This window comes from Sitophilus oryzae, unplaced genomic scaffold, assembly GCF_002938485.1.
Source record: "Sitophilus oryzae breed Bouriz unplaced genomic scaffold, Soryzae_2.0 scaffold_471_pilon_pilon, whole genome shotgun sequence".
Classification (NCBI taxonomy): domain Eukaryota; kingdom Metazoa; phylum Arthropoda; class Insecta; order Coleoptera; family Curculionidae; genus Sitophilus; species Sitophilus oryzae.
The window spans coordinates 858,088-879,922 of record NW_022147053.1 but is presented as its reverse complement, the minus strand read 5'-3'; the positions used below and the strand labels follow the sequence as shown (position 1 = coordinate 879,922).

The following is a 21,835-nucleotide window of genomic DNA, read 5'->3' as shown; positions in this document are numbered from 1 at the left end:
AGGAACATTTAAAGAAAACATGAAAAACAAGACAAGTAATCGTGAATGTTTTGTAAGCTATAAAAATATAAATATTGAATAGGTAGCTTTCATTATTTATTATTGATCTGTTTTAATATTGGACCTGCTTCGACGTTTCCAATATTTTACCAAACCGTTCCGTATCAAACCGATGTTTTTCAGGAACCTCTTACCGTTTACCGGTCTGGTTCGCCTGGTTTTGCAACGGAATACAGCCTTAGTGTTTTATTTCGCTGTGTAACACCAAAAGTTCCAACCCACAACTGTATCGTAATTCCCCCTATTTTAGTGCTATACGAAAACGGGAAATATATAGGGTCGCTGATACGCATGGGAACGGTCGATTATTAGGTAAAATATAGGAGGTACCGCAAAAAGTTAAATATAAAAGTCATAGGGTTTTTAAATATCTATTAGCGGGTACTAAATTTAAGTATATAGGATCTGTTATAAAGTCGTGACATAACAAAGTTTAATTTTTTAAATGGAATTTACCTCAAACCAACCGATTCCGAGTTATTGGCTTTGAAAATATCACTTAAACAATTCGATTTCATTAATTTCGATGTGTTCAGTTTCATTTAACGATGCCATTATGCAGAAACTGTGGATACTAAATATATTTGACATTAGTTTTCAAGGTATCATTTATAGATGTATAAAATGAGATTATATCAAGTTTAGAAATTATAAAATTTTTGTTTAACATTTCAAAATCAAAACTTCATAATTCAGAAATAATTGTTGAATTTAGGTACATAATCGTAATACACATAATGTACAGATCTCTAAATGAAATGATGAAATTATCTATATTTACATTGTTTGTTAAATTTATACAAATATTTCACCAGTATCAATCATTTTGGCGCCAAAGTAGCGAGCAAACAAATTGCTGTACTCTGATAGCCCAGGGACTTTACGTCTAGGTCCTAGGGATTTTTTTCTAACAATTTGCTTGTTGAATTCCAACACTGAGCACATTTGATATATTATGATCTAGTATGAAACTGCTTCAAAATAGCATTTTGATTTCAAGGGTTTATTTAAAAAAGGATACCATTAAGAAAACATTAAAAAATCGTTATACAAAGATGCTTTTCTAAATTGTATGTAAAAACATCAAAGGCATTTTGTTTTATTATAATCTAAGCGTAATAAGTGTTTGATTATTATTGATTTTAAGATATAATATATCTGAAATAATTTTATTAAAGGTAGAGGAAACTAACAACTAGCAGCATGTTTAGTTTCTCAAAACTATTCGGGTCAGTTGTCAATAACAAGTTTTTATATTTAATTCCAGCTTGTTATTTGGATAAAACCAAAGTACTACAAAGTGATTTAATCTTATTAAGATGTTTTTATAGAATTGTATAATGTGGTTCAAATTTTATAAAAGTTTTGGACACACATAGAGGAGCCTAAATTTAGTAGTCTCACACAATTTCTTTTGTTATTCTGTTTTTTATATCACATTCTATAGTAATACATAGAAATATTAAATTGTATTTTCAAATTTTAAATTAATTTTACTCAAAATTACTCAAAAACTTGAACAAAGCTACTTATGGTTACCATTCTGTTGTATATTAATATATTTAAAATGCTATAAAGAAGGTAAAATGTGCATCAGATGCCATTGAATTATGACATAACTAAATGTTTTCTCGATTTTCCCATTATTTCCCACTTTAAAATTGTAATCAATAATTGTCTGGAAATACACTATAAAGACAGTGTATGGAAGTTAAGTTAAACGATACATATTTATATTTTAAAAATATAAAATATATTTTATTTTAAACTTTATATAGATTTCCTTTTAACTACTATATGCTTAAAAAAATCCTGATTTTTTTTTATAAAAATTAAATTAATATACAAGGGTCAGTGAAAAGGGTGTACACCTGCTTGTGGTGCTATAAATCTGAACCAAAAATACTGCATGCGTTCATGTTTCTTCTTTTTTTTTGGCAGAGTTACATACAGCATGTAGCTGATAGTTTTTCCGAGTTATTTTCATTGAAATAATTGAAAGAATGAAGAACACTGACTCCTGTATAACATGTTTTTACATTATTTTACGTTAAAACGCTTACTATACAGGGTGATTTACAGCTACGCTACGTTAGACGTTTATGGAGAATCGGTGATAGAATATAATATAAAGGCACCTGCTCCATCTATTTAAAATATTTTCAGCATTACAATGTTGCCGCATCATTTGAAAAGTGATAGCATCTTTCTTATTTTAAATGGAACATCAGGTATATTATTACCTTTTTGGAAACTTACTTTCATATTTCACAATGATTCTATTATACTAACCTATACTTATCACGAGTAGTTTTTGATATAAAAAATAAAACTTGTGTAAAAAAATTGAAATACAAATAAAATTGCTTTTCAACGATATATCATGTTCCTATACCTAAACCTTCTGGTTTCTTCAGTAAAGCCATTTAAAAGATAATAATTGTATTATAGTTGTATCCTTTAAAGAAAATCGTTACCATGACAAATATTCAAACTTTACAAGTATCAATTAGACTTTATTTGCTAAATTTCTTAAATTATCATAGTAACGATATTTTTGAAATGAGGCTACAATAATAGAATTATTAATTATTATTAAATAGATCTACTTAAGAAATAAGGAAGGTTTAGGTATAGGAACATGATATATCCTTGTAAAGCTGTTTTATTAGTCTTTTGGTTTTTTAAATAACATACATAGGGTTGAATTTAAAATAACAAAGATTTGAGAAATTTTATAACAAACGGAAATAAATATTTTTTTGCTCTCAATCAGTTAATTTAGACACATCGAATTTCAATTTTGAAATGTTCAATTCATGATTTTACTGATGCTTATTCAAAATCATATTTTTGCCAATTTTACACAAGTTTTATTTTTTATCTCAAAAACTTTCCGTGATAGGTATAGGTTAGTATAATAGAAAAATTATGAGATATGAAAGTAGTTTCGAAAAAGGTAATAATATACCGGGTGTTCCATTTAAAATAAGAAAGATGCTACCACTTTTCAAATGATATGGCAACATTGTAACGCGGAAAGTATTTTAGATAGATGGAGCAGCTGTCTTTATATAAAAATTCAAATTTTCAAAAAATCACCGATTCTCCATAAACGTCTAACTTACCATAGCCGCGAATCGCCCTGTATAATGAATCGACGTTAATTACTATATATATTTTCTAATATTAGACCAGTTCAAGGCATAAAAATCGCTTTACGTCATCCCGTTTTATAAACACTATTATTTTTATTTTGATCCCAACGGACGTATCATTAAGTTTTTACGTCCTTTGATATAAAAATAATATTTCGAAAACGGCTTTTTTTATGAACACTGGACGATAATTTTTTTTATTATTGTTTATCAAAGAAAAACGCAATAATGACCGAGAGTAACAACCAGATTAATATTAAGCCAGCTTGAAGCATGAACACTAACAGTGTGGGAGAGAACATAGGCACTCTAAATTATACAAGTTAAAATTAGTTTGTTAAATATTTTGTTTTTAATTATAAATAGAGGATATAATTTACAGTGAATTGTTCAGAGTGAAGGTAAAAAATCGTTTTAGTTGAATCAGAGTAGAAAAAAATTTTTAGTTTAAGTTTTTTTAAGATAAAAACGATTTTTTATCTTTTATAATAATAGTAAAATAATTAAGAGGGAAAGTTGTGCACTCGGTATGAATATCGAGCGAATATATACCTGAGAATATTTAAACGCAAGGTATAGGGAGGGAGTTGATGATACAGTGAGCGAATCCGTGGAAGGTAGGATTTTTTTTGAGTGATGCAGTGCACAATTAGTCCCAAAAATTTACACAGGCTACACTATCGAAGAATATTTGCTAATTTTCACGTTATTTTTGTTGTCTTCTTTTCTTTTTTGTATATATACAATCCCGTCTAAGGAAAAAAGAGAATAAATTTAAATCGAAAATTTTTGAATATTATTTTTATTAAAAAACAGGTAATGTAGCCTACGAACTGTTTTCAGTGGCTTTGGAGCAGAACTTTTTCAACTTTTGCATTTTTTGTGTTTTATTTAGGAAAGAAAGTCTTCATTCATCGATTTATATATTTTTACTGTTATTGTTCCTTGTTTTGTATTAATATTTTATATATCTATATATCATGTAATATATATATTACTTATTATCCTCTTGAAATGTACTTTACTCTTTTGAATTGTATTTATTTTTGAAATTACCTACTTTGAAATGTATATATTTTAAAACTTTTTTGTTGTATACTTTTAAAACAATATTAATATCAATTTTATATATTTATTAATTGACTCCCTTATGTATTTTAACGATTTTACCAAAGCCTCAAATTTTTATCGTTTTTTGTCTTTGTGTTTGTACTGTAAAATTTTTTGACAGCAACTTTATTTGATTGGATACAATTGAAAAACCTCTATAGAAGTTGATTTTCTGCAATAATTACCACGTTCTGTAGTAATTAAAAATGTACATATATCTATCTAAATATTTGTCAACTTACGTAATATAATTTGAACAAGTCAAGGATGTTCGTAACTATTAATATCATGCATATTAAATATCTCGTTATGCTTAAACAATATACATAGCAACTATAAAATCTACGTACTTCTATTAAGATTGTTTATATTAATATTTATTTGATTTTGTTATCCTTCGTTATATATGTACTCTATCCTACTGAATTAAATCTTAAAAAAACTTCATATACCGTAGGATCCAAAAAAAATTGCGTCAAAGACATTCAATGATAATTTTGGCGAGGTCATTCTCTAGACGTCAAAAATTAACACTCGTTATAGAAAGTTTAAAAAGGTATACAACCTTTTTAAGGCAAATTGATATTTGACGCCGTTTTTTTTTTCGATTATACGGTCCTTTTAAATTATTAGAATCAAGAACAGCACAATCTCAAAAATTTTTAAATACGACTTTGTTAAAATTATTCGAAATTAAAGTTTGCCAACTCTACAGCTTTTGATATAAGTTATTATCTACGCTACGATATTTTGAAACAGCACAAGTACATTTTTAGATCGTCTTTAATAATTAATATAGTTTAGAAGATATTATATTATATAGAATAAATAAAATACGTTCTGTTTATGTGGGAGATTATGTATACATAGTCAAAATTTGATAAGGCTAATTATTCAGGGACACTGCGCGTGTAACATGCAATTGCTTGTTGCATTAAGTCTTTTATTTAGATTAGTACGAGGTAAAATGTTATTTTAGTTAAGTCTACAACTAACAATCTTCACGAATAAAAATATAATAAAACTAGAAGCTATATTGTACAGAAATTGTGAAAGAAAAATATTTTTTAAAATTTCTAAAGATATTTGTAATTTTATACCTATCTACAATAAATTTATCTTACCGGGGGCGTCTCAAAAGTGGCTCACCTGTATAACTTTTTTATTTTTTCAGATAAAAAACGAGATTTGGTACGTTAATATATAACATAAATTAGGGATGACGTATTCAATTGTTTTTGGTTACTTCCTGTTTCACCGGAAATGACTACAACTTTTGATTTTTAAATGCCACCCTCTGTGTATTTCTATTTTATTCGATAGAAAATGACACTCTGAATAGAATGACATATCATATGTCAACTTTTGACATTTTCATAAATTCAATTTGACTCAAAATACCAAGTGTGTGGTACCAAATTATTCGTAAAAAAATGCAATACCAAATCTCGTTTTTTTATTTGAAAAAATAACAAAATTATACGGGTGAGCCACTTTCGAGACGTACCCGGTATATTATAATAAAAATCTCATAGTACTCAATCAATTTGAATTTTTATTCTGTGGTGTAGATTTTTATACTATACTCTTAGATCTTATAGTCTACGTGGATGAGTACATCCTCTTTGTTTTTGTTGAAAACATATCTGTCTTTGACACTGACTTGATCGACCGTCTGTCTTTTTTTGTGTATGTCATTTTTAAGAAATAAATTTAAATTTAACCCCAACGTCATACTAATATACATAACAAAAATATTTTATTATTAACCTAGAGTAAAATGATGCCCTGAGTCTAAATAAAGCTGCACTTTTTTTTCTATATTTTTCTACTAAAAGTACTACTCTTTCTAAAGTTTTTTGTAATAACGTACTGCATATAACTTTATCCACAAAGTTTATACGATCTAAGACTATACTAATAACTATTATACTTTAAAAACAATTTACAGAACTTATATTTCGTTCGTTAAGATAAAATCTAAGTACATAACGTCCTGCTTAAATAAGTTTTTTGGTCAAAAATTGTACATCTTCGAAAAACTTCCTTTGAAAATCGTCTTCTATGTTGTTGTTATAGGTCAGACCCGTCAGTCAAGTCAAGAGGAATGTCTGTCCGTCTCACACCTGTCAAAACATTTTGCAATAATCCCTCTAACTATTATTTTTGGAGCTCGATCTAAGCGTCGAGTTCGCATGTTTAATTGTTATAGTATATACGGTGTCGGCGAAAAAGTCTGCATCAAATGGTATTTTTTTGTTATTTGGGTCAGATGAAATTAGGTCAAGCAGATAGTTTTTGCTTGGTTAAAAACTGAAGTTAAGAATACTTGATTTACTTGTCAGTTTTGACATTTTTTATTAAAAATGTCGAAAAGTACTATGATTTATTAAAGTTTTGAATGTCCCAATTATCGTCACATTAAGGGAATATCTCAGTTCAGTTAGTTAGCCATAAAATTCGAATTAATAGTATGTTTGCAAGAAAATTAAATATGACACTAGGGAACATTTTAATTTAAAATTTAAATGATACTTTAATAACTTGACCGATATTTTCGATTATTTTCAAGAAAAACTAAAAAAACTACAATTACTACCAATATCGTCACTCCTGTACCTATAAATCGTCACTAACTTGTCCCAATTTTTGTCATGTTTTTATATATGTCATCTCACACAAAAACCATTGCGTTTTACGAACAAACAAAAATAAACAGGAAACACTGCAAAAAAAAGCAATTAAAACATTTAAAAAAATACAAATAAGCTCCGATATCAGCTCAAAAATAATGCAGACATAAGCATTATTAGTGAGTACAGAGTATAAATCAGAATAAACAAAAAACAGTAACATCATATTAGTAAATAAATATTACTTCTAACTCGTAGCTTGAAAAAATCTTTTTACTTTGTCATATGAGGTACATCATAAATACCTCTTTCATTTATTTTTTTTTATTTTTGTAACAATATCACTTTTAATATAGTTCAAAATGTCTTCAAAACTCTGATATTTAGCATTTTTTAAATCAAAGGCTTACATGTCTAATGGCCTAAATTCTGTCACACACGTCCAGTTCTCTTCATTCTTTTTTAATTGGCAATTTAAAGTAGAATTGATGATAAAAGTGGGTGACGAAAATTGGGCACATCGAATAGAGCATCGTTATACTGCCATTTGTGGAAAGAAAGATTTAAATAACAGAAAAATTAATTTCATACTGAATAAAAAATTCTGCCTATAATGACCCAATCTTCGTCAATGGTGACGATAATACAGCTCCGTTGCGGCATGTCCCAACAACAGTCACCCATTTTTTAGGATTCCGTACCCAAAAGGGTAAAAACGGGAACCCTATTACTAAGACGCTGTCCGTCCGTCCGTCTGTCACAAAGGTCTATCTTATGAACCGTTATAGCTAGACAGTTGAAATTTTCACAGATAATGTATCTATGTTGCCGCCATAAGAACAAATACTAAAAGCAGAATTAAATAAATGTTTATAAATAAAAAAGTACTTTCACTAAACATTATCTTTTAAGTAAGAATTTTACATAGAATCTTTCAAGTCCTCGGTGGCCGCGTGGTTAAAACGTTAGGACTTTACGCTGCTATGACGTTGGAGCCGTAGTAAGGCAGGTTCGAATCCTCGTCAAGGCGACTTTTTTTTAATCGTTTTATTTTTATTTTTTTTAATTTTTACATATTTATTATTGATTAATACGATTTTTAGTAATGTGTTTCTTCATTTTTTTTAAATTATGTACTTATACGCGCATTTAAAATTTCAGCTAAATCGGAAAAAAGTTTATAATATTATAGTGTCTAATGTTGTATAGATAATGAATGGTACGGAACCCTTCGTGTGCGAGTCCGACTCGCACCAATTTTTTTTATTAATATTATGGAAAAAACATATTTTTTATATAAATACATATAATAGAAAACCTCTTACTGTAATTAATTATACTTGGACCTTAGTATACTAAATTACATATTGTGAAATAAAATCAAAAAGACCATTGCTCAACTCACCTTACTGATATTTTTAATTAAAAAATCTCAAATACGACATTTAAACCGAGCCACGCAGTGTTTTTGGTTTTCAAACAAGCAAAAACTGGTTTTCGCCTGTCTCCAGTAATAGAATAATTCCCATTCGGTGCAGACTTGTTTGCCGGCACCGTAATTTGATGAATGCATTTATTTATATACGAGGTTTGAACAGATTTTTTTATTATGACAAATTTCAATTGCGTTTGCTTTTTTCACTTTGTCTCATACAGCATACAGGCTCTGTATTCGCAATGGGGCCGCCTACCACCGTCTACTCTCAGCCTGCGGTGCCTAAGAATCGTCGATAGGTCCGTCATTGAGGTTCTAGTCTCACGGGTACTTAAAAAATAAAATACACTTCATTTTACACACATCCTTTCAACACGCATACACATCACACATATCACACATTCACACACACATTGATTGCGCCCAGTCTGCCAGCCAAAACGATTTGCAGTCTTCCAATACAAGTCTTACGCCAGTGTTAAAGCATTTTGTGCCCCACGTTGGGCGCTAATTTATAACACACATTTTTTTTGGTTCATATGATTTAACTGATCGAATAAACTCACTTTGTCCGGTTCTAAATGTTGTTTCAACGTCAGTCGATAAACTAAGTGAAGTTAGATTATTTATATCATTTGAGTAATTCATATAGAAAGATTATCCAAAAAAGGAGCTCTCTAGTTTTATGCAAATCATCTGTTTTTTTTTTCATTCCGATTATACATTGACGCATTGAACTCAGACGGAAACCAGCTTATAAGTGGTATTTTACTAGTAAAAGAAATTTGCCTAACCGACCAAAATGCTTAACGTTTCAGGGGGTACATGTTTTGTCATTAGAAGCAAAAGACCCAAAGAAAAAAACTTGGTTGACTTGAATTCTGTTAAAATGACATTACATGAAGTCAAACTTCAAATTAACAACATAAATAAAAGAAATAAATTTAGATTGCTCGGCTTCCCGCTAAAACTTAAATTGTTTTTTTTTTCCATATCAACTGTTAAAATTGCCTTATATCTATCAAAAATAGTAGATAAAATAGTACTTTAACCGCAAGGGTAGATTAAATGATACTTTAACAGCGAGGATAGGTTAAAACATTTATTTCTTCTCGCACGTTTTTTAATTGCTTCCATTTTTGAAATTTTTTGTATTCCTTTTCATAAGTTATTCGGGATTTAAATGGAAGTAGTTTGGATATGGCGTTTGTCGCCTCAGCCTGAATATCTGTTGGTAATTTACTTATTTTGTTTTGAGCCATTTCTCGCTCCAATTCAATCAGCAATCGACACGAAAGAGAATTAAAAAATATTGACTCAAAACTGACAACTAAAGAGACAGCTTTATTTATTTGCCAAATTACATAGAAACCAACGCCAACCCAGCACAATATTTTTTCTACTCGTAATAAATTCCTTGAAATAATAATTTCTGAATATTTTTTAAAACGTAACTCGCTATGGAAAAAAATATTGTTTTATACACGACGATAAAATTGCATTATCGTCTCCCGAAATTAATTCGCTCTCGATTTCATCGCTCGTCAATTAATCTTTTCGGTCGACGATAAAATACCAATTTATCGTCTTGTATAAAAATAACTATTAGTTAAAACCCCAAACAAGAAGAGATTTCTCTTCTTAAAGTCAGTACCTATCTTCAAAAATTAAAAAATCTGTTTCTGTTAGAAAAGTGTATAAAGCGCTCTTTTTTAAAAATTATTGTGATCTTGAGAGTTTAATTTTAACTGTATAGCTCTTGCTAACAGTTTTTTAAAATATATTTTAGGGATTTTATACATGTGTTAATTTTTTACTTACTTTAATAAACTTATTTGGTTTTCATGCTTTAAACGATGTTTTGCATAAAAAATATATTCTTTTTCGTACAAAAAAAACTGATAGTTTATATTGGAAGACCACTATCTATATATCTAAAACTTTTAAGTACAAAAGTAATTGGTATATCAACAGTATCGTTATATTTTCGTGTTTTTTTTTTGTATCTGGTTATCAGACAAGTCATGTTTAGGTTTCTTAAAATAGAGATATATTTTCGATAACAGTAAATATATTTGTTACCAGTACCAATGTACTTAAAAGAGTTATATATAGAAACCCTAGCCTTACAGAATCTTGTAGCACCGTCGTTTCATTAGTATATCATCTCTCTATTTGTATGGTTATGTCGTAGGTTTTAGGTATATAATATAGTGCTCAAGTTTGCAAGAATATTACATAGGAAAAATTTTATTTGCAAAATCAAGAATAAAATATTCCTGCAAACTATCCATCATCTTTGTAAACTCAGCATCTAGAAGAATGAATGTCTTGGTTCATTGATCCCTACACCCTCAATCATTTTCAAAATGTTTTATTCTGGATTTTGAGAGTACTTGATTAAGTGGATGGACGAGTTTCTTCTCTTTTAAGTTTTTTTCGTTAGAGTTTTCAATATATTAAAAAAAAATTAGAACTATAAAATTGAAACCTCTAACTACCACACGACGCGCTACAATTTTCTAGAAAGGTTTTAGGAGAAAAATTTAACGATTTCCGTACATTCTTAGGTTTATAGTTCTCTGTTTATTTTTCGTAATTATTTTAAATTGGGTTTAAAGATCAGTACGAAAAGTAAATATTGTTTTGAATGATCGGATCAGTTAGTCTGACCCGATCATAGTTATTTCATTTCATCATGACATGTCACACACAAAAAACACGTTTAACACAATGAACAAGCGAAAACTTGTTATATCAACACATTTTTTTACCTTAAAACTGTTATTTATAACTTAATTTTAATCATTTTTTTTCCAAAAAACTCTTTTAAATACCAAGCATTTTAAATCAGCTTTTATTTATTTTTATTTTTTTTTTGGAACGCACTACTACAAATTTTCAGGGCCATTTCAAAAAATATTTTCTATATTTATACTATAATATACATTGGATTCTTTGCTGGAGGACAAAAATAACATTTTTTTGCAGGCAAACAACCAACGAGAACCCTGTATGCGACCCATAATGTTAACGTAGCGTTTAGTTGTGATGATTTTTGCCGAGTGATTGTCAATTAATTTTGAAAACATATTTAATTAGTATTGTTCCATTGAATCCCGAAATTCCAGAACAGATCCACACAGAGTCCTCTCCGCTGATAGCTCCACGTGGTGGTGGTAACAGGCTTAACTCCAGCGAAATGAAATATTTAATGTTTATGTTTACACTATGATTGTTTACAAACACAAAAAATACAAAGTGTGATTTCAAATTATGTTGAAATTACAAAAAAAAATATAAATTCAAAACTTTTTTCTGGGATATATTATATTTTTATATCATTTTTTACCAATCTATTTAATGTCTATTCTGATTTAATAACTAAGTTTAATATGCATAAAAATAGACTAACCAAATACAGGGTGTTTCAAAAAATATGTGCCATCTCTCGTGGGGAGTTTAAAAAATAAATGAGATTTATTTTTTATATCAACATAGGTCCGATTCTGCTTTATTACTTAGCTACAGGGGGTTAAAATTTTCATTCTTTTTCGATATATTATAATTTCTATCTGCACTCATCGGCAAAAAAAACCGGCCACTAAAAACTAGTCCCAATTTCAAAGTTGGATTTCTCGCGAACCACTCATTAGATTTTGATGATTTTTTTTGTTAAATTGTAAATTAATTCCTTCTTAACGGATGCTACTTCAGAAATTTTTATACCGAATTTATCTTGAGCATATACAGGGTACAACAATAAGACGAAGTTGTTTGCCCGAACTTTGTAACACCCTGTAGGATACAGCAGCTGTAGTAGCTATTGCTAAATCAAATCACATTGTATCCTCATCTTTTGTGAGCATTTGGTTTTTTTTAATCACGACATTATCTCTGTTTGTATTGGAGATACGCTGCTTTAAAATAAACGCCTCGAAAAAAGCTTTAGTACATTGCTCAATATCTTAATTCACATGTAAACGCGCAAACTGAAGACGTGCTCGACGATGTCTTGGAAGTAGCTGGGATCCTGTGGCAGGTCTCCTTGCAGACAAGCTGTTTTCTTTTAGTCTTCGACGGATTGTTCTCTCACTGACTTGACGCACGGCTTGTAGCAGATGTTGATTCTGAAACGCTGTAATTCTACGATTTCGTAAAATATTCCGGACAATAAAGCGGTCGTCAATTGCATTTGTCTTCCGGTTTTTTCCGGAACCCACACCTGGTAAAATTTCCCGTTTCTATATACCGAAAGGCATCCTGGACTGTTGTTTGAGGTATACCCAGGGTATCGGATACATATTTAACGTTGACTTCGGCCATCCTCAATTAAAGCCACAATACGAGCAACATCTGAATTTGACAACCATTGTTGTCATATTGCAAATACTCATAAATCCGTTTTCGCCTATGTCATGTTGCCTTGATTATTTACATATAAAACTTATCTGCCTGCGAAGCATTTTTCCGCGACGTTCGTTTTAAAGCAGCGTATCTCCAATACAAACAGAGATAATGTCGTGATTAAAAAAACAAAATGCTCAAACCTACAGGGTGTTACAAAGTGCGGGCAAAAAACTTCGTCTTATTGTTGTGTGAGCCCTGTATATGCTCAAAATAAATTCGGAATAAAAAATTCTGATATAGCATCCGTTAGGAAGGAATAAATTTACAATTAAAAAAAAATCATCAAATTCTAATGAGTGGTTCGCGAGAAATCCAATTTTGAAAATTGGGACTAGTTTTTAGTGGCCGGTTTTTTTTCGGTGAGTTTATTTTAAAAGTGCATTTTAAGTGCCTTTAGCGATTCTAATGATATTTTGAGGGTAAATGTTATTATAAGTGCGACATAATTTTATGCTAAAAAAGTTTCGATATATTCACCAGGGGCAGAATATTTTTCTAAAAAAAACGTTCGCCACTGACTTTTTTGAGTTCTGATTAAAAATACAATTGGGGCATCTTTTAACTGGCCAGGAAACGTCACAAAAAACATTTAACTGTCAAATGCATTTTTCCAATGCTTGATTAAACATTAGCGATTTTAATACTTCAGATTTATATTTAAAATACTATTTTTAAGAGAATATGTCAGAAGTTGTCATTCTATTCAGAATGTTATTTTCTATCACATAGAGTAAAAAAATACGGAGGGTACCATTTAAAAATGAAAATTTGTAGTAATTTCCGGTGAAACAGGATGTAACCTAAACTAATTGAATACGTGAATCAATCCTGATTTATGTCATATACTAGCATATCAAATCTTGTTTATTAATCTGAAAAAATAAAGAAGTTATAGGGGGTGAGCCACTTTTGAAAATACCCTGTATCAGCTTATATCAAATACTTACAATCAAAATTTAATTTTTTCTAGAAAACGTTTCTAACATAGTAGTAAATATGTTAAAAATTGTGCCTTAGATTATTATGTACTATCTAAAACAATAACATGTGTATCATAAAAAGAATAATTATGTTTAGAGCTTATATTCTAAAATTATAGAAACCTGTAATATTTCATTTTGCGTAGTTTCTGCGTAGCATCTAACGTCACCTGTCATTAACATTATCATCAGAACTAACTTCCATTCACCCGTTGTTTTGCTTTTTTTCATTGAAAAATCAGAATTTAAAAGGATTTTTTTATTTTAAAACTCAAAATCATTTTGATTTTTCTGTTCATCTCGAAACTCATCATCAGGCATGATACAGAGCGTTCATTCAGAATGTAGCGCAGCCATTTATTACACTTTGTTAACATTTTTCTCTAAGAAAGCCTAGGCTTCGAACCTTGTCAATCTGTTTAACGAGATGAAATACGGGGTGTCTCAATATTACGTGGACAATTTACCTCTATACAAAAGTGCTTCGTTTGTCCGTTAGAGGGCAACAATTAAAAATAAACCCTAAAGATAATTAATTTAAAATTTATGAAACATTTGACATAAAATTTCATATTCTCGCTTAACGCTTTGTCAGCTTTGTAATTCAGCTTTGGAAATACATTTTTTTTAATTAAAACTATGTGAGGTGGCGCTTTTTTGCAAGAGACAAAAAATGTAGTGAATACTAGAAGGACCTTTTTATGATAAAAAAATACCGTAGTCGAAGTTGCAAAAAAAATCTACTAGAGTTTATATAGGAGTGGGAATAGTTTTCATTCTTCTCCTAAGCAACTGGCAGAACGTAGACACCCCAAATATCATTCAAATCGAAATATCAGTTCATAAGATATCTTTAAAAATGTTTTTATTTAAAAAAATATGACCTCTAATGGATATACAAATCACTTCCAAAGATACTTAGTATTTCTATGTCCACGGAATATGGGGACACCCTGTATATTCTCAGAAATACATTGACAATATTACGAAGCTTCTGCAATTTTTATTTCCCCACTGTGTAGGCTTGTAAGTTAGATATGCCAATCTTTGATACATTGTACTTCTAAAAGTAGGACTATTTATCTATCTTGCTGATCTATCGAGAATAGAGATGGGTAAACTGTTATTTTTGGAGGTAACAGATTGCACTGTTACATAGTTTAAAATAACTGTTAAATTAACAAGTTATTTCTTGAAAAGAATCTGGATATTTTGCCAAAAAACGATTTAAACCCTCTAAATACAACTAACTATTCAAGAATACTTTAGTTTTTGCAGGCCGTAAGAAAATCTACGAAATAAAAAAGTTATTTTAGTAAACACTACTGCGTAGAATCCAAATGGAAACCACCCAGTGTTTTTTTACTAGTAAAACAAATTGCCTAATCGACAAAAAATGCTTAACGTTTCTTTGTCAGAAGCAAAAAAACGCAAAGAACAAAGAAAAAAATATTTAAAATATATAAATAATACTATACAAGAACGCTTTAGTTCTTTGCAAATAATTATAGTTCTGTGTAAAATGACATTTCATTAAGTCAAACTTCAACATATAACAATAATTAATACCTAATAATTACCCAATATACCTGTTATTCCTTTACAGTCGATAACAGGTGTTAAGCGTTAGTGTAAATATCAGTTAAAAAATAACAGGTTTATAAATAACACATACCCATCTCTAATCAAATAATAAATAATAAAACCTTAACCGTGCAAATCTTATCTTACAAGGTCCGTACTAATACACTCCTTTGCTGCTAAACGGAGCTTAATGTCTTGGTGGAGAGGTCTCTTAGACAGAAAAAAATATATTTCAGTCTTATTTTTCGTCCCACTACTACATAATTCATATTATTTTGTTACTGGTCATTAGTCCCGAATTATCCTTTACTATTTAGGGCTCAATTCGTGTGAATTTTGCGTAGACCGTTTGAACGATGTGCGATATATGCGACTGCGCGAGCGCTTGGGACGTCAACATTGTGGGTTATGTCTATCAAGCCATGGCATTTTTTCTAAATTTTCGTTTTGTTTTCAGTCAATTTACAATTTGAATTAGGAGGGGTTGCACTGTGTTGTTTTATTTTTAGGATATATTTTAAGAAGTAATTGCTAGATTACCTGTAAACATTTTTAGTTGTATTGCTCAAACTTGTGTAACATTAATTTTGAAAAGTTTGTGTAGGGATTAACCAAGGAAAAACTTGTTACAGTTAATGATTGACTACATTTAACATAAACACATAATTTACTTGTTTTGACTCGAGGCTATTTTTAGGAAAAAAAAATAATAAGTACAAAATATTTATCAAAGTAACATAAATATTATAGTCTGTTCAACGAGTTAAGAAATATTTCAACAGACGACATCCAAAAATGATAGAATTTACAATTTACCTGTGAGGAAAAGGAAATACATCCTTTTTAGAAAAGGTTTTAAACTAGTTTTTTTCTAATTTATTTAAGGCTAAGATAATAATATACTTATACCGGGTTGACAAGGGAAGAGTCTTGAGTCGGCGTTTATGCGAATTTTATTACCTATCCACACATATCTCTGCCTACACACATAAAAACCGGCAACGTTGTATACCGCTTTTTATTTTGTCTCTCTGTCTGTCAACCGGTCATTTATATTTATCTCTGTCGCATGCATTAAAATACAAACGCGGAGATATAATGTCTAGGACCGTGTACAGGGTGGCCCATCGAAAACGTTCCGCAAGGCATAACGGCCAGGATATATTTTTTTTTCAAAAAATCCAAAAACACGTCAATTTTGTTTGTGAGGGGGACAAATTTTGCCCCAAAAATGATTGCAAAATCGTCAACCCTCAAAGCGGGGGTGTCATCCCCCAACTTTTTTTAAATGGGAAGGGGGTCAAGTGGCGCCGCAGTGAAAAGAGCTTTCTATTCTCAATATTTCCCCGCTTCGTTTTTGAAAATCGGTCGAATCATTGAGAAAATATGAAGGATTGAAAAGTTTATTTAAACATTTATCAGAGTAAATGATAAGGATAAATTCCTTCGACCAATTTGCTGTTTTTTCTTATTATTTCTAGATGTTTACGCATTTTTTCACTTGCCACAAGGTTGAACGATCAGGTGCGGTCTCAATATCGTTAAACTGACCTACAATAGAATTTCCAAAAATACCAGCCCGCGACGATAAAAATCGTCTTCGTTGAGTTCTTCTACCAACTGAATTTTATACGGGTGGAACTTGTGTTTTTTTAATATCCTGTGGACACTTGTACGATTCACGCCGCGCCGGTCTCATTGGCTAATTTTCTTGTACTCAGCGTACTATCCATGGCTACTTGGCCCAATACGAATATCTCCATAGCTTCATTTACTACAGGATTTTCCCTCTGCCTCTTTTTATTCATAACGGAACCAGTTTCACGAAATTTTGCTACTAATTCGCGAACAATTTTGCCATAAAGGTGTTTGTCAGGATGGCGTTCATTCAATATCTGCGCAACCCGATTGCCACATTCATTATTTTTAAAATAAAGTTCGATTATTTCCACTTTTTCTGCAAGTGAGTACACTTCAACGCACAAGTCACAGAACAGCTGTCTAGCAACTAAGCAACTACCGCACCTGATCGTTCAACCTTGTGGCAAGTGAAAACATGCGTAAACATCTAGAAATAATAAGAAAAAACAACAAATTGGTTGAAGGAATTTATCCTTATCAATTACTCTGATAAATGTTTAAATAAACTTTTCAGATTTCAATCCTTCATATTTTCTCAATGACTCGACCGATTTTCAAAAACGAAGCGGGGAAATATAGAGAATAGAAAGCTCTTTTCATTGCGGCGCCACTTGACCCCTCTTCTCATTTGAGAAAAGTTTGGTGGATGACACCCCCGCTTAGAGGGTTGAAGATTTTACAATCATTTTTGGGGCAAAAATTGTCCCCTTCACAAACAAAACTGACGTGTTTTTGGATTTTTTGAAAAAAGAATTACCCTGGCCGTTATGCCTTGCGGAACGTTTTCGATGGGCCACCCTGTATACATAAAATCAGTTACAATTCGGTTATTTGTATAGTACAGCAATATTAAGTATTCGTATTTAAACATAGCACAAGTTTTATCAATACTATATATATTTAAAATAAAAGTTTGCGGAAAGAAAATGAATTTAACCATATATTATATCCTAGAGATACTATTTCATAGGTTCGTGACCCACTTAAACCAGTTTAACATTCATCTACTGAATGAATTATTGTATTGATTCAAAATTACCGATTTTCTAACTAAAGTCCGACAAAAACCCACAGAGATACTTGGCTTGAGTGGCAAGTCCTCCCCTTTTCTTGCAGTGGCTAAGCTGGCGCCTTTAATTAAGTCTAGTCGGTGTCTCGACGAAGCGAACTAATAGTTTTTTCGTATTTTGCAGTACAAATGGAGGCCCAGCACGCGCCCCAGCCCAGCATCGGCGGCGGCAATCACTTCTTTAAGGGCGCGGCGTGGACGTCGCGCAAGCGCGAGCACGACCTCGACATGATGCCGCCGCCCGAGTCCAACATGGTTCCCATCTCGAGCAGGCGCTCGTCCCTCAGTTTGCCCTCCACCAGCGACGCTCATTCACCCCCTTTGAGGGCTCTAAAGCAAGAGTACATTGATGAGAATAGTCAGAGCTCGTTGCCGGACCCTTTGGAAATCCACAGTCACGAAAGGTACAGGCCTATTTCGGAGAGTTCTCTCGATGTGAACCACGACTCGAACATCTCCATGATCAACGACAACTCGATCGATATGCTGCACCATAATCCTTTGATGGCTCATTTGAATGACAACTCGAATTTGAGCGTGAACGAGGATAGTGTGGAGATGGTGAGGAGGAGCTCGATGTGCGAGAGTGCTGAAGCGACGGTGGTGCATTCGATGGTCAGCGAGGTTCCCCCAAGTACGTTAACCATGATGGTGGATAAGGGAATGGATTTGAGAATGAAGCAGTCACTAAACGCAACGGTAACGGACTACGTTACAAACGCCTCGTCTATGGCAACGCTGAAAAGTTTCGGAATCGAACCAACAAGCGCGCCATTACCTACCCAAAGCGCACAGAGTGTCGAAAACTATCTAACCAAAATAGAATCAAAGCCTAGTTTGATTCCGGGAGAAAACATTCCTTCAACGTCATTTTCTCCAATCAAAAACACCGCAGAGAAGACTGAAATGATGTCCTGCACCGCCTTGACGAGCGCTTTAGGACCAGCACCACCCTCAACACAGTCAGTGTTTCTCCCCACCATGCAGCAACCTTTCGTCTCGGAAGCAACGACAACAAGCACTATCGCAAAATCCGAAGCAGCCGCTATAGCAGAGCAAACACTATCCGGTACGACGAACACTTCTAATACCAACACAACAATCACTAGTACCCTGGAAGGTAGCATTTCGACCTCCATCAATGCTCCTATCGAAGAGATCTTCAAATCTTCTCAAAACGTACTGCTTACCACCGAACCTCCGATGCTAGTACCTCCCCCACCAATCAATTCTACAATCGCTTCCCCGGTACTGCAAGGTCATCACTCACCCGAGATCATGATGAACCCGCAAATGTCCACTGGAATGCTAATGGATCCAGCTGTCTGTCAGGCTAGTAACGTAGTAACCGACGCTTCTATCTTACCGTCACCTATGACAGTTGCTCCGCTGATGCCTTCAGTCACCACCAGAGAATCTTCCACTCTTTTGAACGCCGAACCCGAGAAAGCGGTCCTTTTGGAGGCTGCGGCCGATCTGTTTAAAACTCAAAAGAAAATCAACGAACTGACAACCGCTCAGAGCATAATGAGTTTGACTCCTTCGGTGACGGAGTCCGCGGTGTTGTCGATGCCAAACTGCTATGTCCAGTCGTACAATTCCTCGATCGCTATGTCAAAAACCTTGAGCGAGCACATGCCGATGCCCGTTAAAGATGCCATTTCTGCCGAGCAGAGCGACAACAAGAAGAACGAAGATAGGATTATGGCTCAGGCATTCACGTCGCTTTCAGAGAACGATCTGATAGATTTTATCAATCCGAGTTGTTTCGATCAAGGTAACTACAACCAGTAGATAATTTTGCACGTGTATTTTAATAATCCTTGATTAGATTTGACTATACTCTGTATAAAGCTTATTAGTGTGTGTTCATTAATAAAGATATCATGTCTATTTTTTTAATGTAATATTTTATATAGTGATTCGTAACTACTGGTACTGTTAGAGTTCTTATTGTAGTACTGTAGATACTACCTTTGTACATATTAATATTTTATTTGCTCAAAAAATCGCTCTGGAAACGTTATTATATAACTTAAGTTATTATATTATTTCGTTTGGTAGTTTAGTAGAATTATATAGGCTTATCGTATGTACTAACAAAAAGCTAATTCTATTTTTTGTGTAGTATACCTATATTATTAAGAGATTGATGTTATATATTTGTATAACGGTAGAGTAATATTGCATGCTTTTCATCAGAAACAGTGAGCACAATGTTGATTTTTAAGACGTTAAAAATAAAAATGTTTATTCTTTTCAGTATAAGTGATTGGTGGAGGCTTTTTCAATGTCCGTACTTATTGAAGTCAGTGGCCTTTATTTCGAATTATATTTCCAAGTGCAGCTTTTTTCATCGAGACATGAAAAAAGAATATTTTTTTACCAGAAATTTATGATGACTAAAAACTGCACTATACTACTCATCCATAGAAAAGAAAAATAAAATATTTGATCTGGTATATAAACATGAATTATTCCGTTACATTTCCTAATAATGGATGTATTGTTGTTTGTTTTTTTTTGTTTTACTTTTGGTGAAAATATTTCGTTAAATGTAATCACTCCAAGCGAACGAAATTTCACACAGAATTTGTTTTCCATGAAAGCGGTTTTTAGATAAATTATTTTTCGTAATACGTGTCTTATAATATAATTAATTGTATCTTGAATTGTTATTTCTTAGTATTTAAGTTTATTGGTTTACAAAAAAGTGGATAAAACGTATACATTAATTATTGTAAATGTACAAGTATTGTGTGTTGAAAAAATAAAACTATATTATTTGTTATTGTTTAATCATTATAAATATATTACTGGATAAATTTGTTGATGTTTTATTTCAAATCCTACCCTTTCAATTCAGTATTGCAATCTTATTGAGACTATTGCATTCCATACTAAACAACAAAAAAGACTAAAGGTGTGTTTATATTATGTTTATATGTATCCGCAATGTGACGTCCGCAGTTAAAAATTGAATGTAATTTTTTAAATAAACTAATAAAATTGCATAAAATCAACGATGGACAACAGCATTACGGATACATGTAAATGCACACTAAGCTTACTCGCATAGAGGGCAATACAGTTTAATACAAATTAAATGAGAGCATTAAGACAGGTTTAGATTTAGGCTCATTTAGTCACAATCTATGCCTAAAACAAATACGTTTTTGAATTGATAAATAATGATATAATTCCCATCAAATACAGAGTTAAGCTATTATTGAGAAATAAAAAAAAAAACGAAAACAACATGAAGTAAAATTCTAAGTAGATAGTACCGTATGATCGAATAAAAACGGCGTCCAGTTGGCTTGGAAATGACGATCGATGGCATTTCCTATATAAATTTACATATAAAATGACAGCGATCTTCATTTCATAGCCATCGCTGACGCCGTTTTTATTCGATCATACGGTATATTCTATCACAAATAAAAAGTGGCCAAAATTAAAGCTAGATGGTCAGAATTTGTCTATGATAATATGAAACCATTAATTAAAAAACAGTAAAAATATAGTTACTCAAAAGAAATAAAATTTTAGATATACATACTTGTCTTTTTATAAGTTGTTAATACCCATCAAAAGGATAAATGTACTGTCCTGGAACTGGATACTTCCTTTGATATGTTGTACAAAATCTGTAAAAAAGAAATAAATAATATTTCATTTTATTAATATTATGTTATAATTCATTAAAAATCATGAAATCATGATAGTTGATAGGCAACATAACAACCATCCAA

At 31.6% G+C, this 21,835-nt stretch overlaps 1 protein-coding gene across 6 annotated transcripts in view; it reads left to right on the top strand.

Annotated features, from left to right (window-relative positions):
* Window positions 1–20,907, top strand: part of LOC115886177 (nuclear factor of activated T-cells 5) — a 131,730-nt gene extending 110,823 nt beyond the window's left edge. For 5 of the 6 annotated variants that reach the window (XM_030905260.1, XM_030905263.1, XM_030905259.1 and 2 more), the window contains exon 10: window positions 18,205–20,907. In XM_030905260.1, the coding sequence (XP_030761120.1) occupies window positions 18,205–19,874 (1,670 nt within the window). In that variant the 3' untranslated portion in view covers window positions 19,875–20,907. The remainder of the gene's footprint in view (window positions 1–18,204) is intronic. The other variant, XM_030905264.1, reaches the window with a different exon arrangement.
* The last annotated feature ends 928 nt before the right edge of the window (window positions 20,908–21,835 follow it).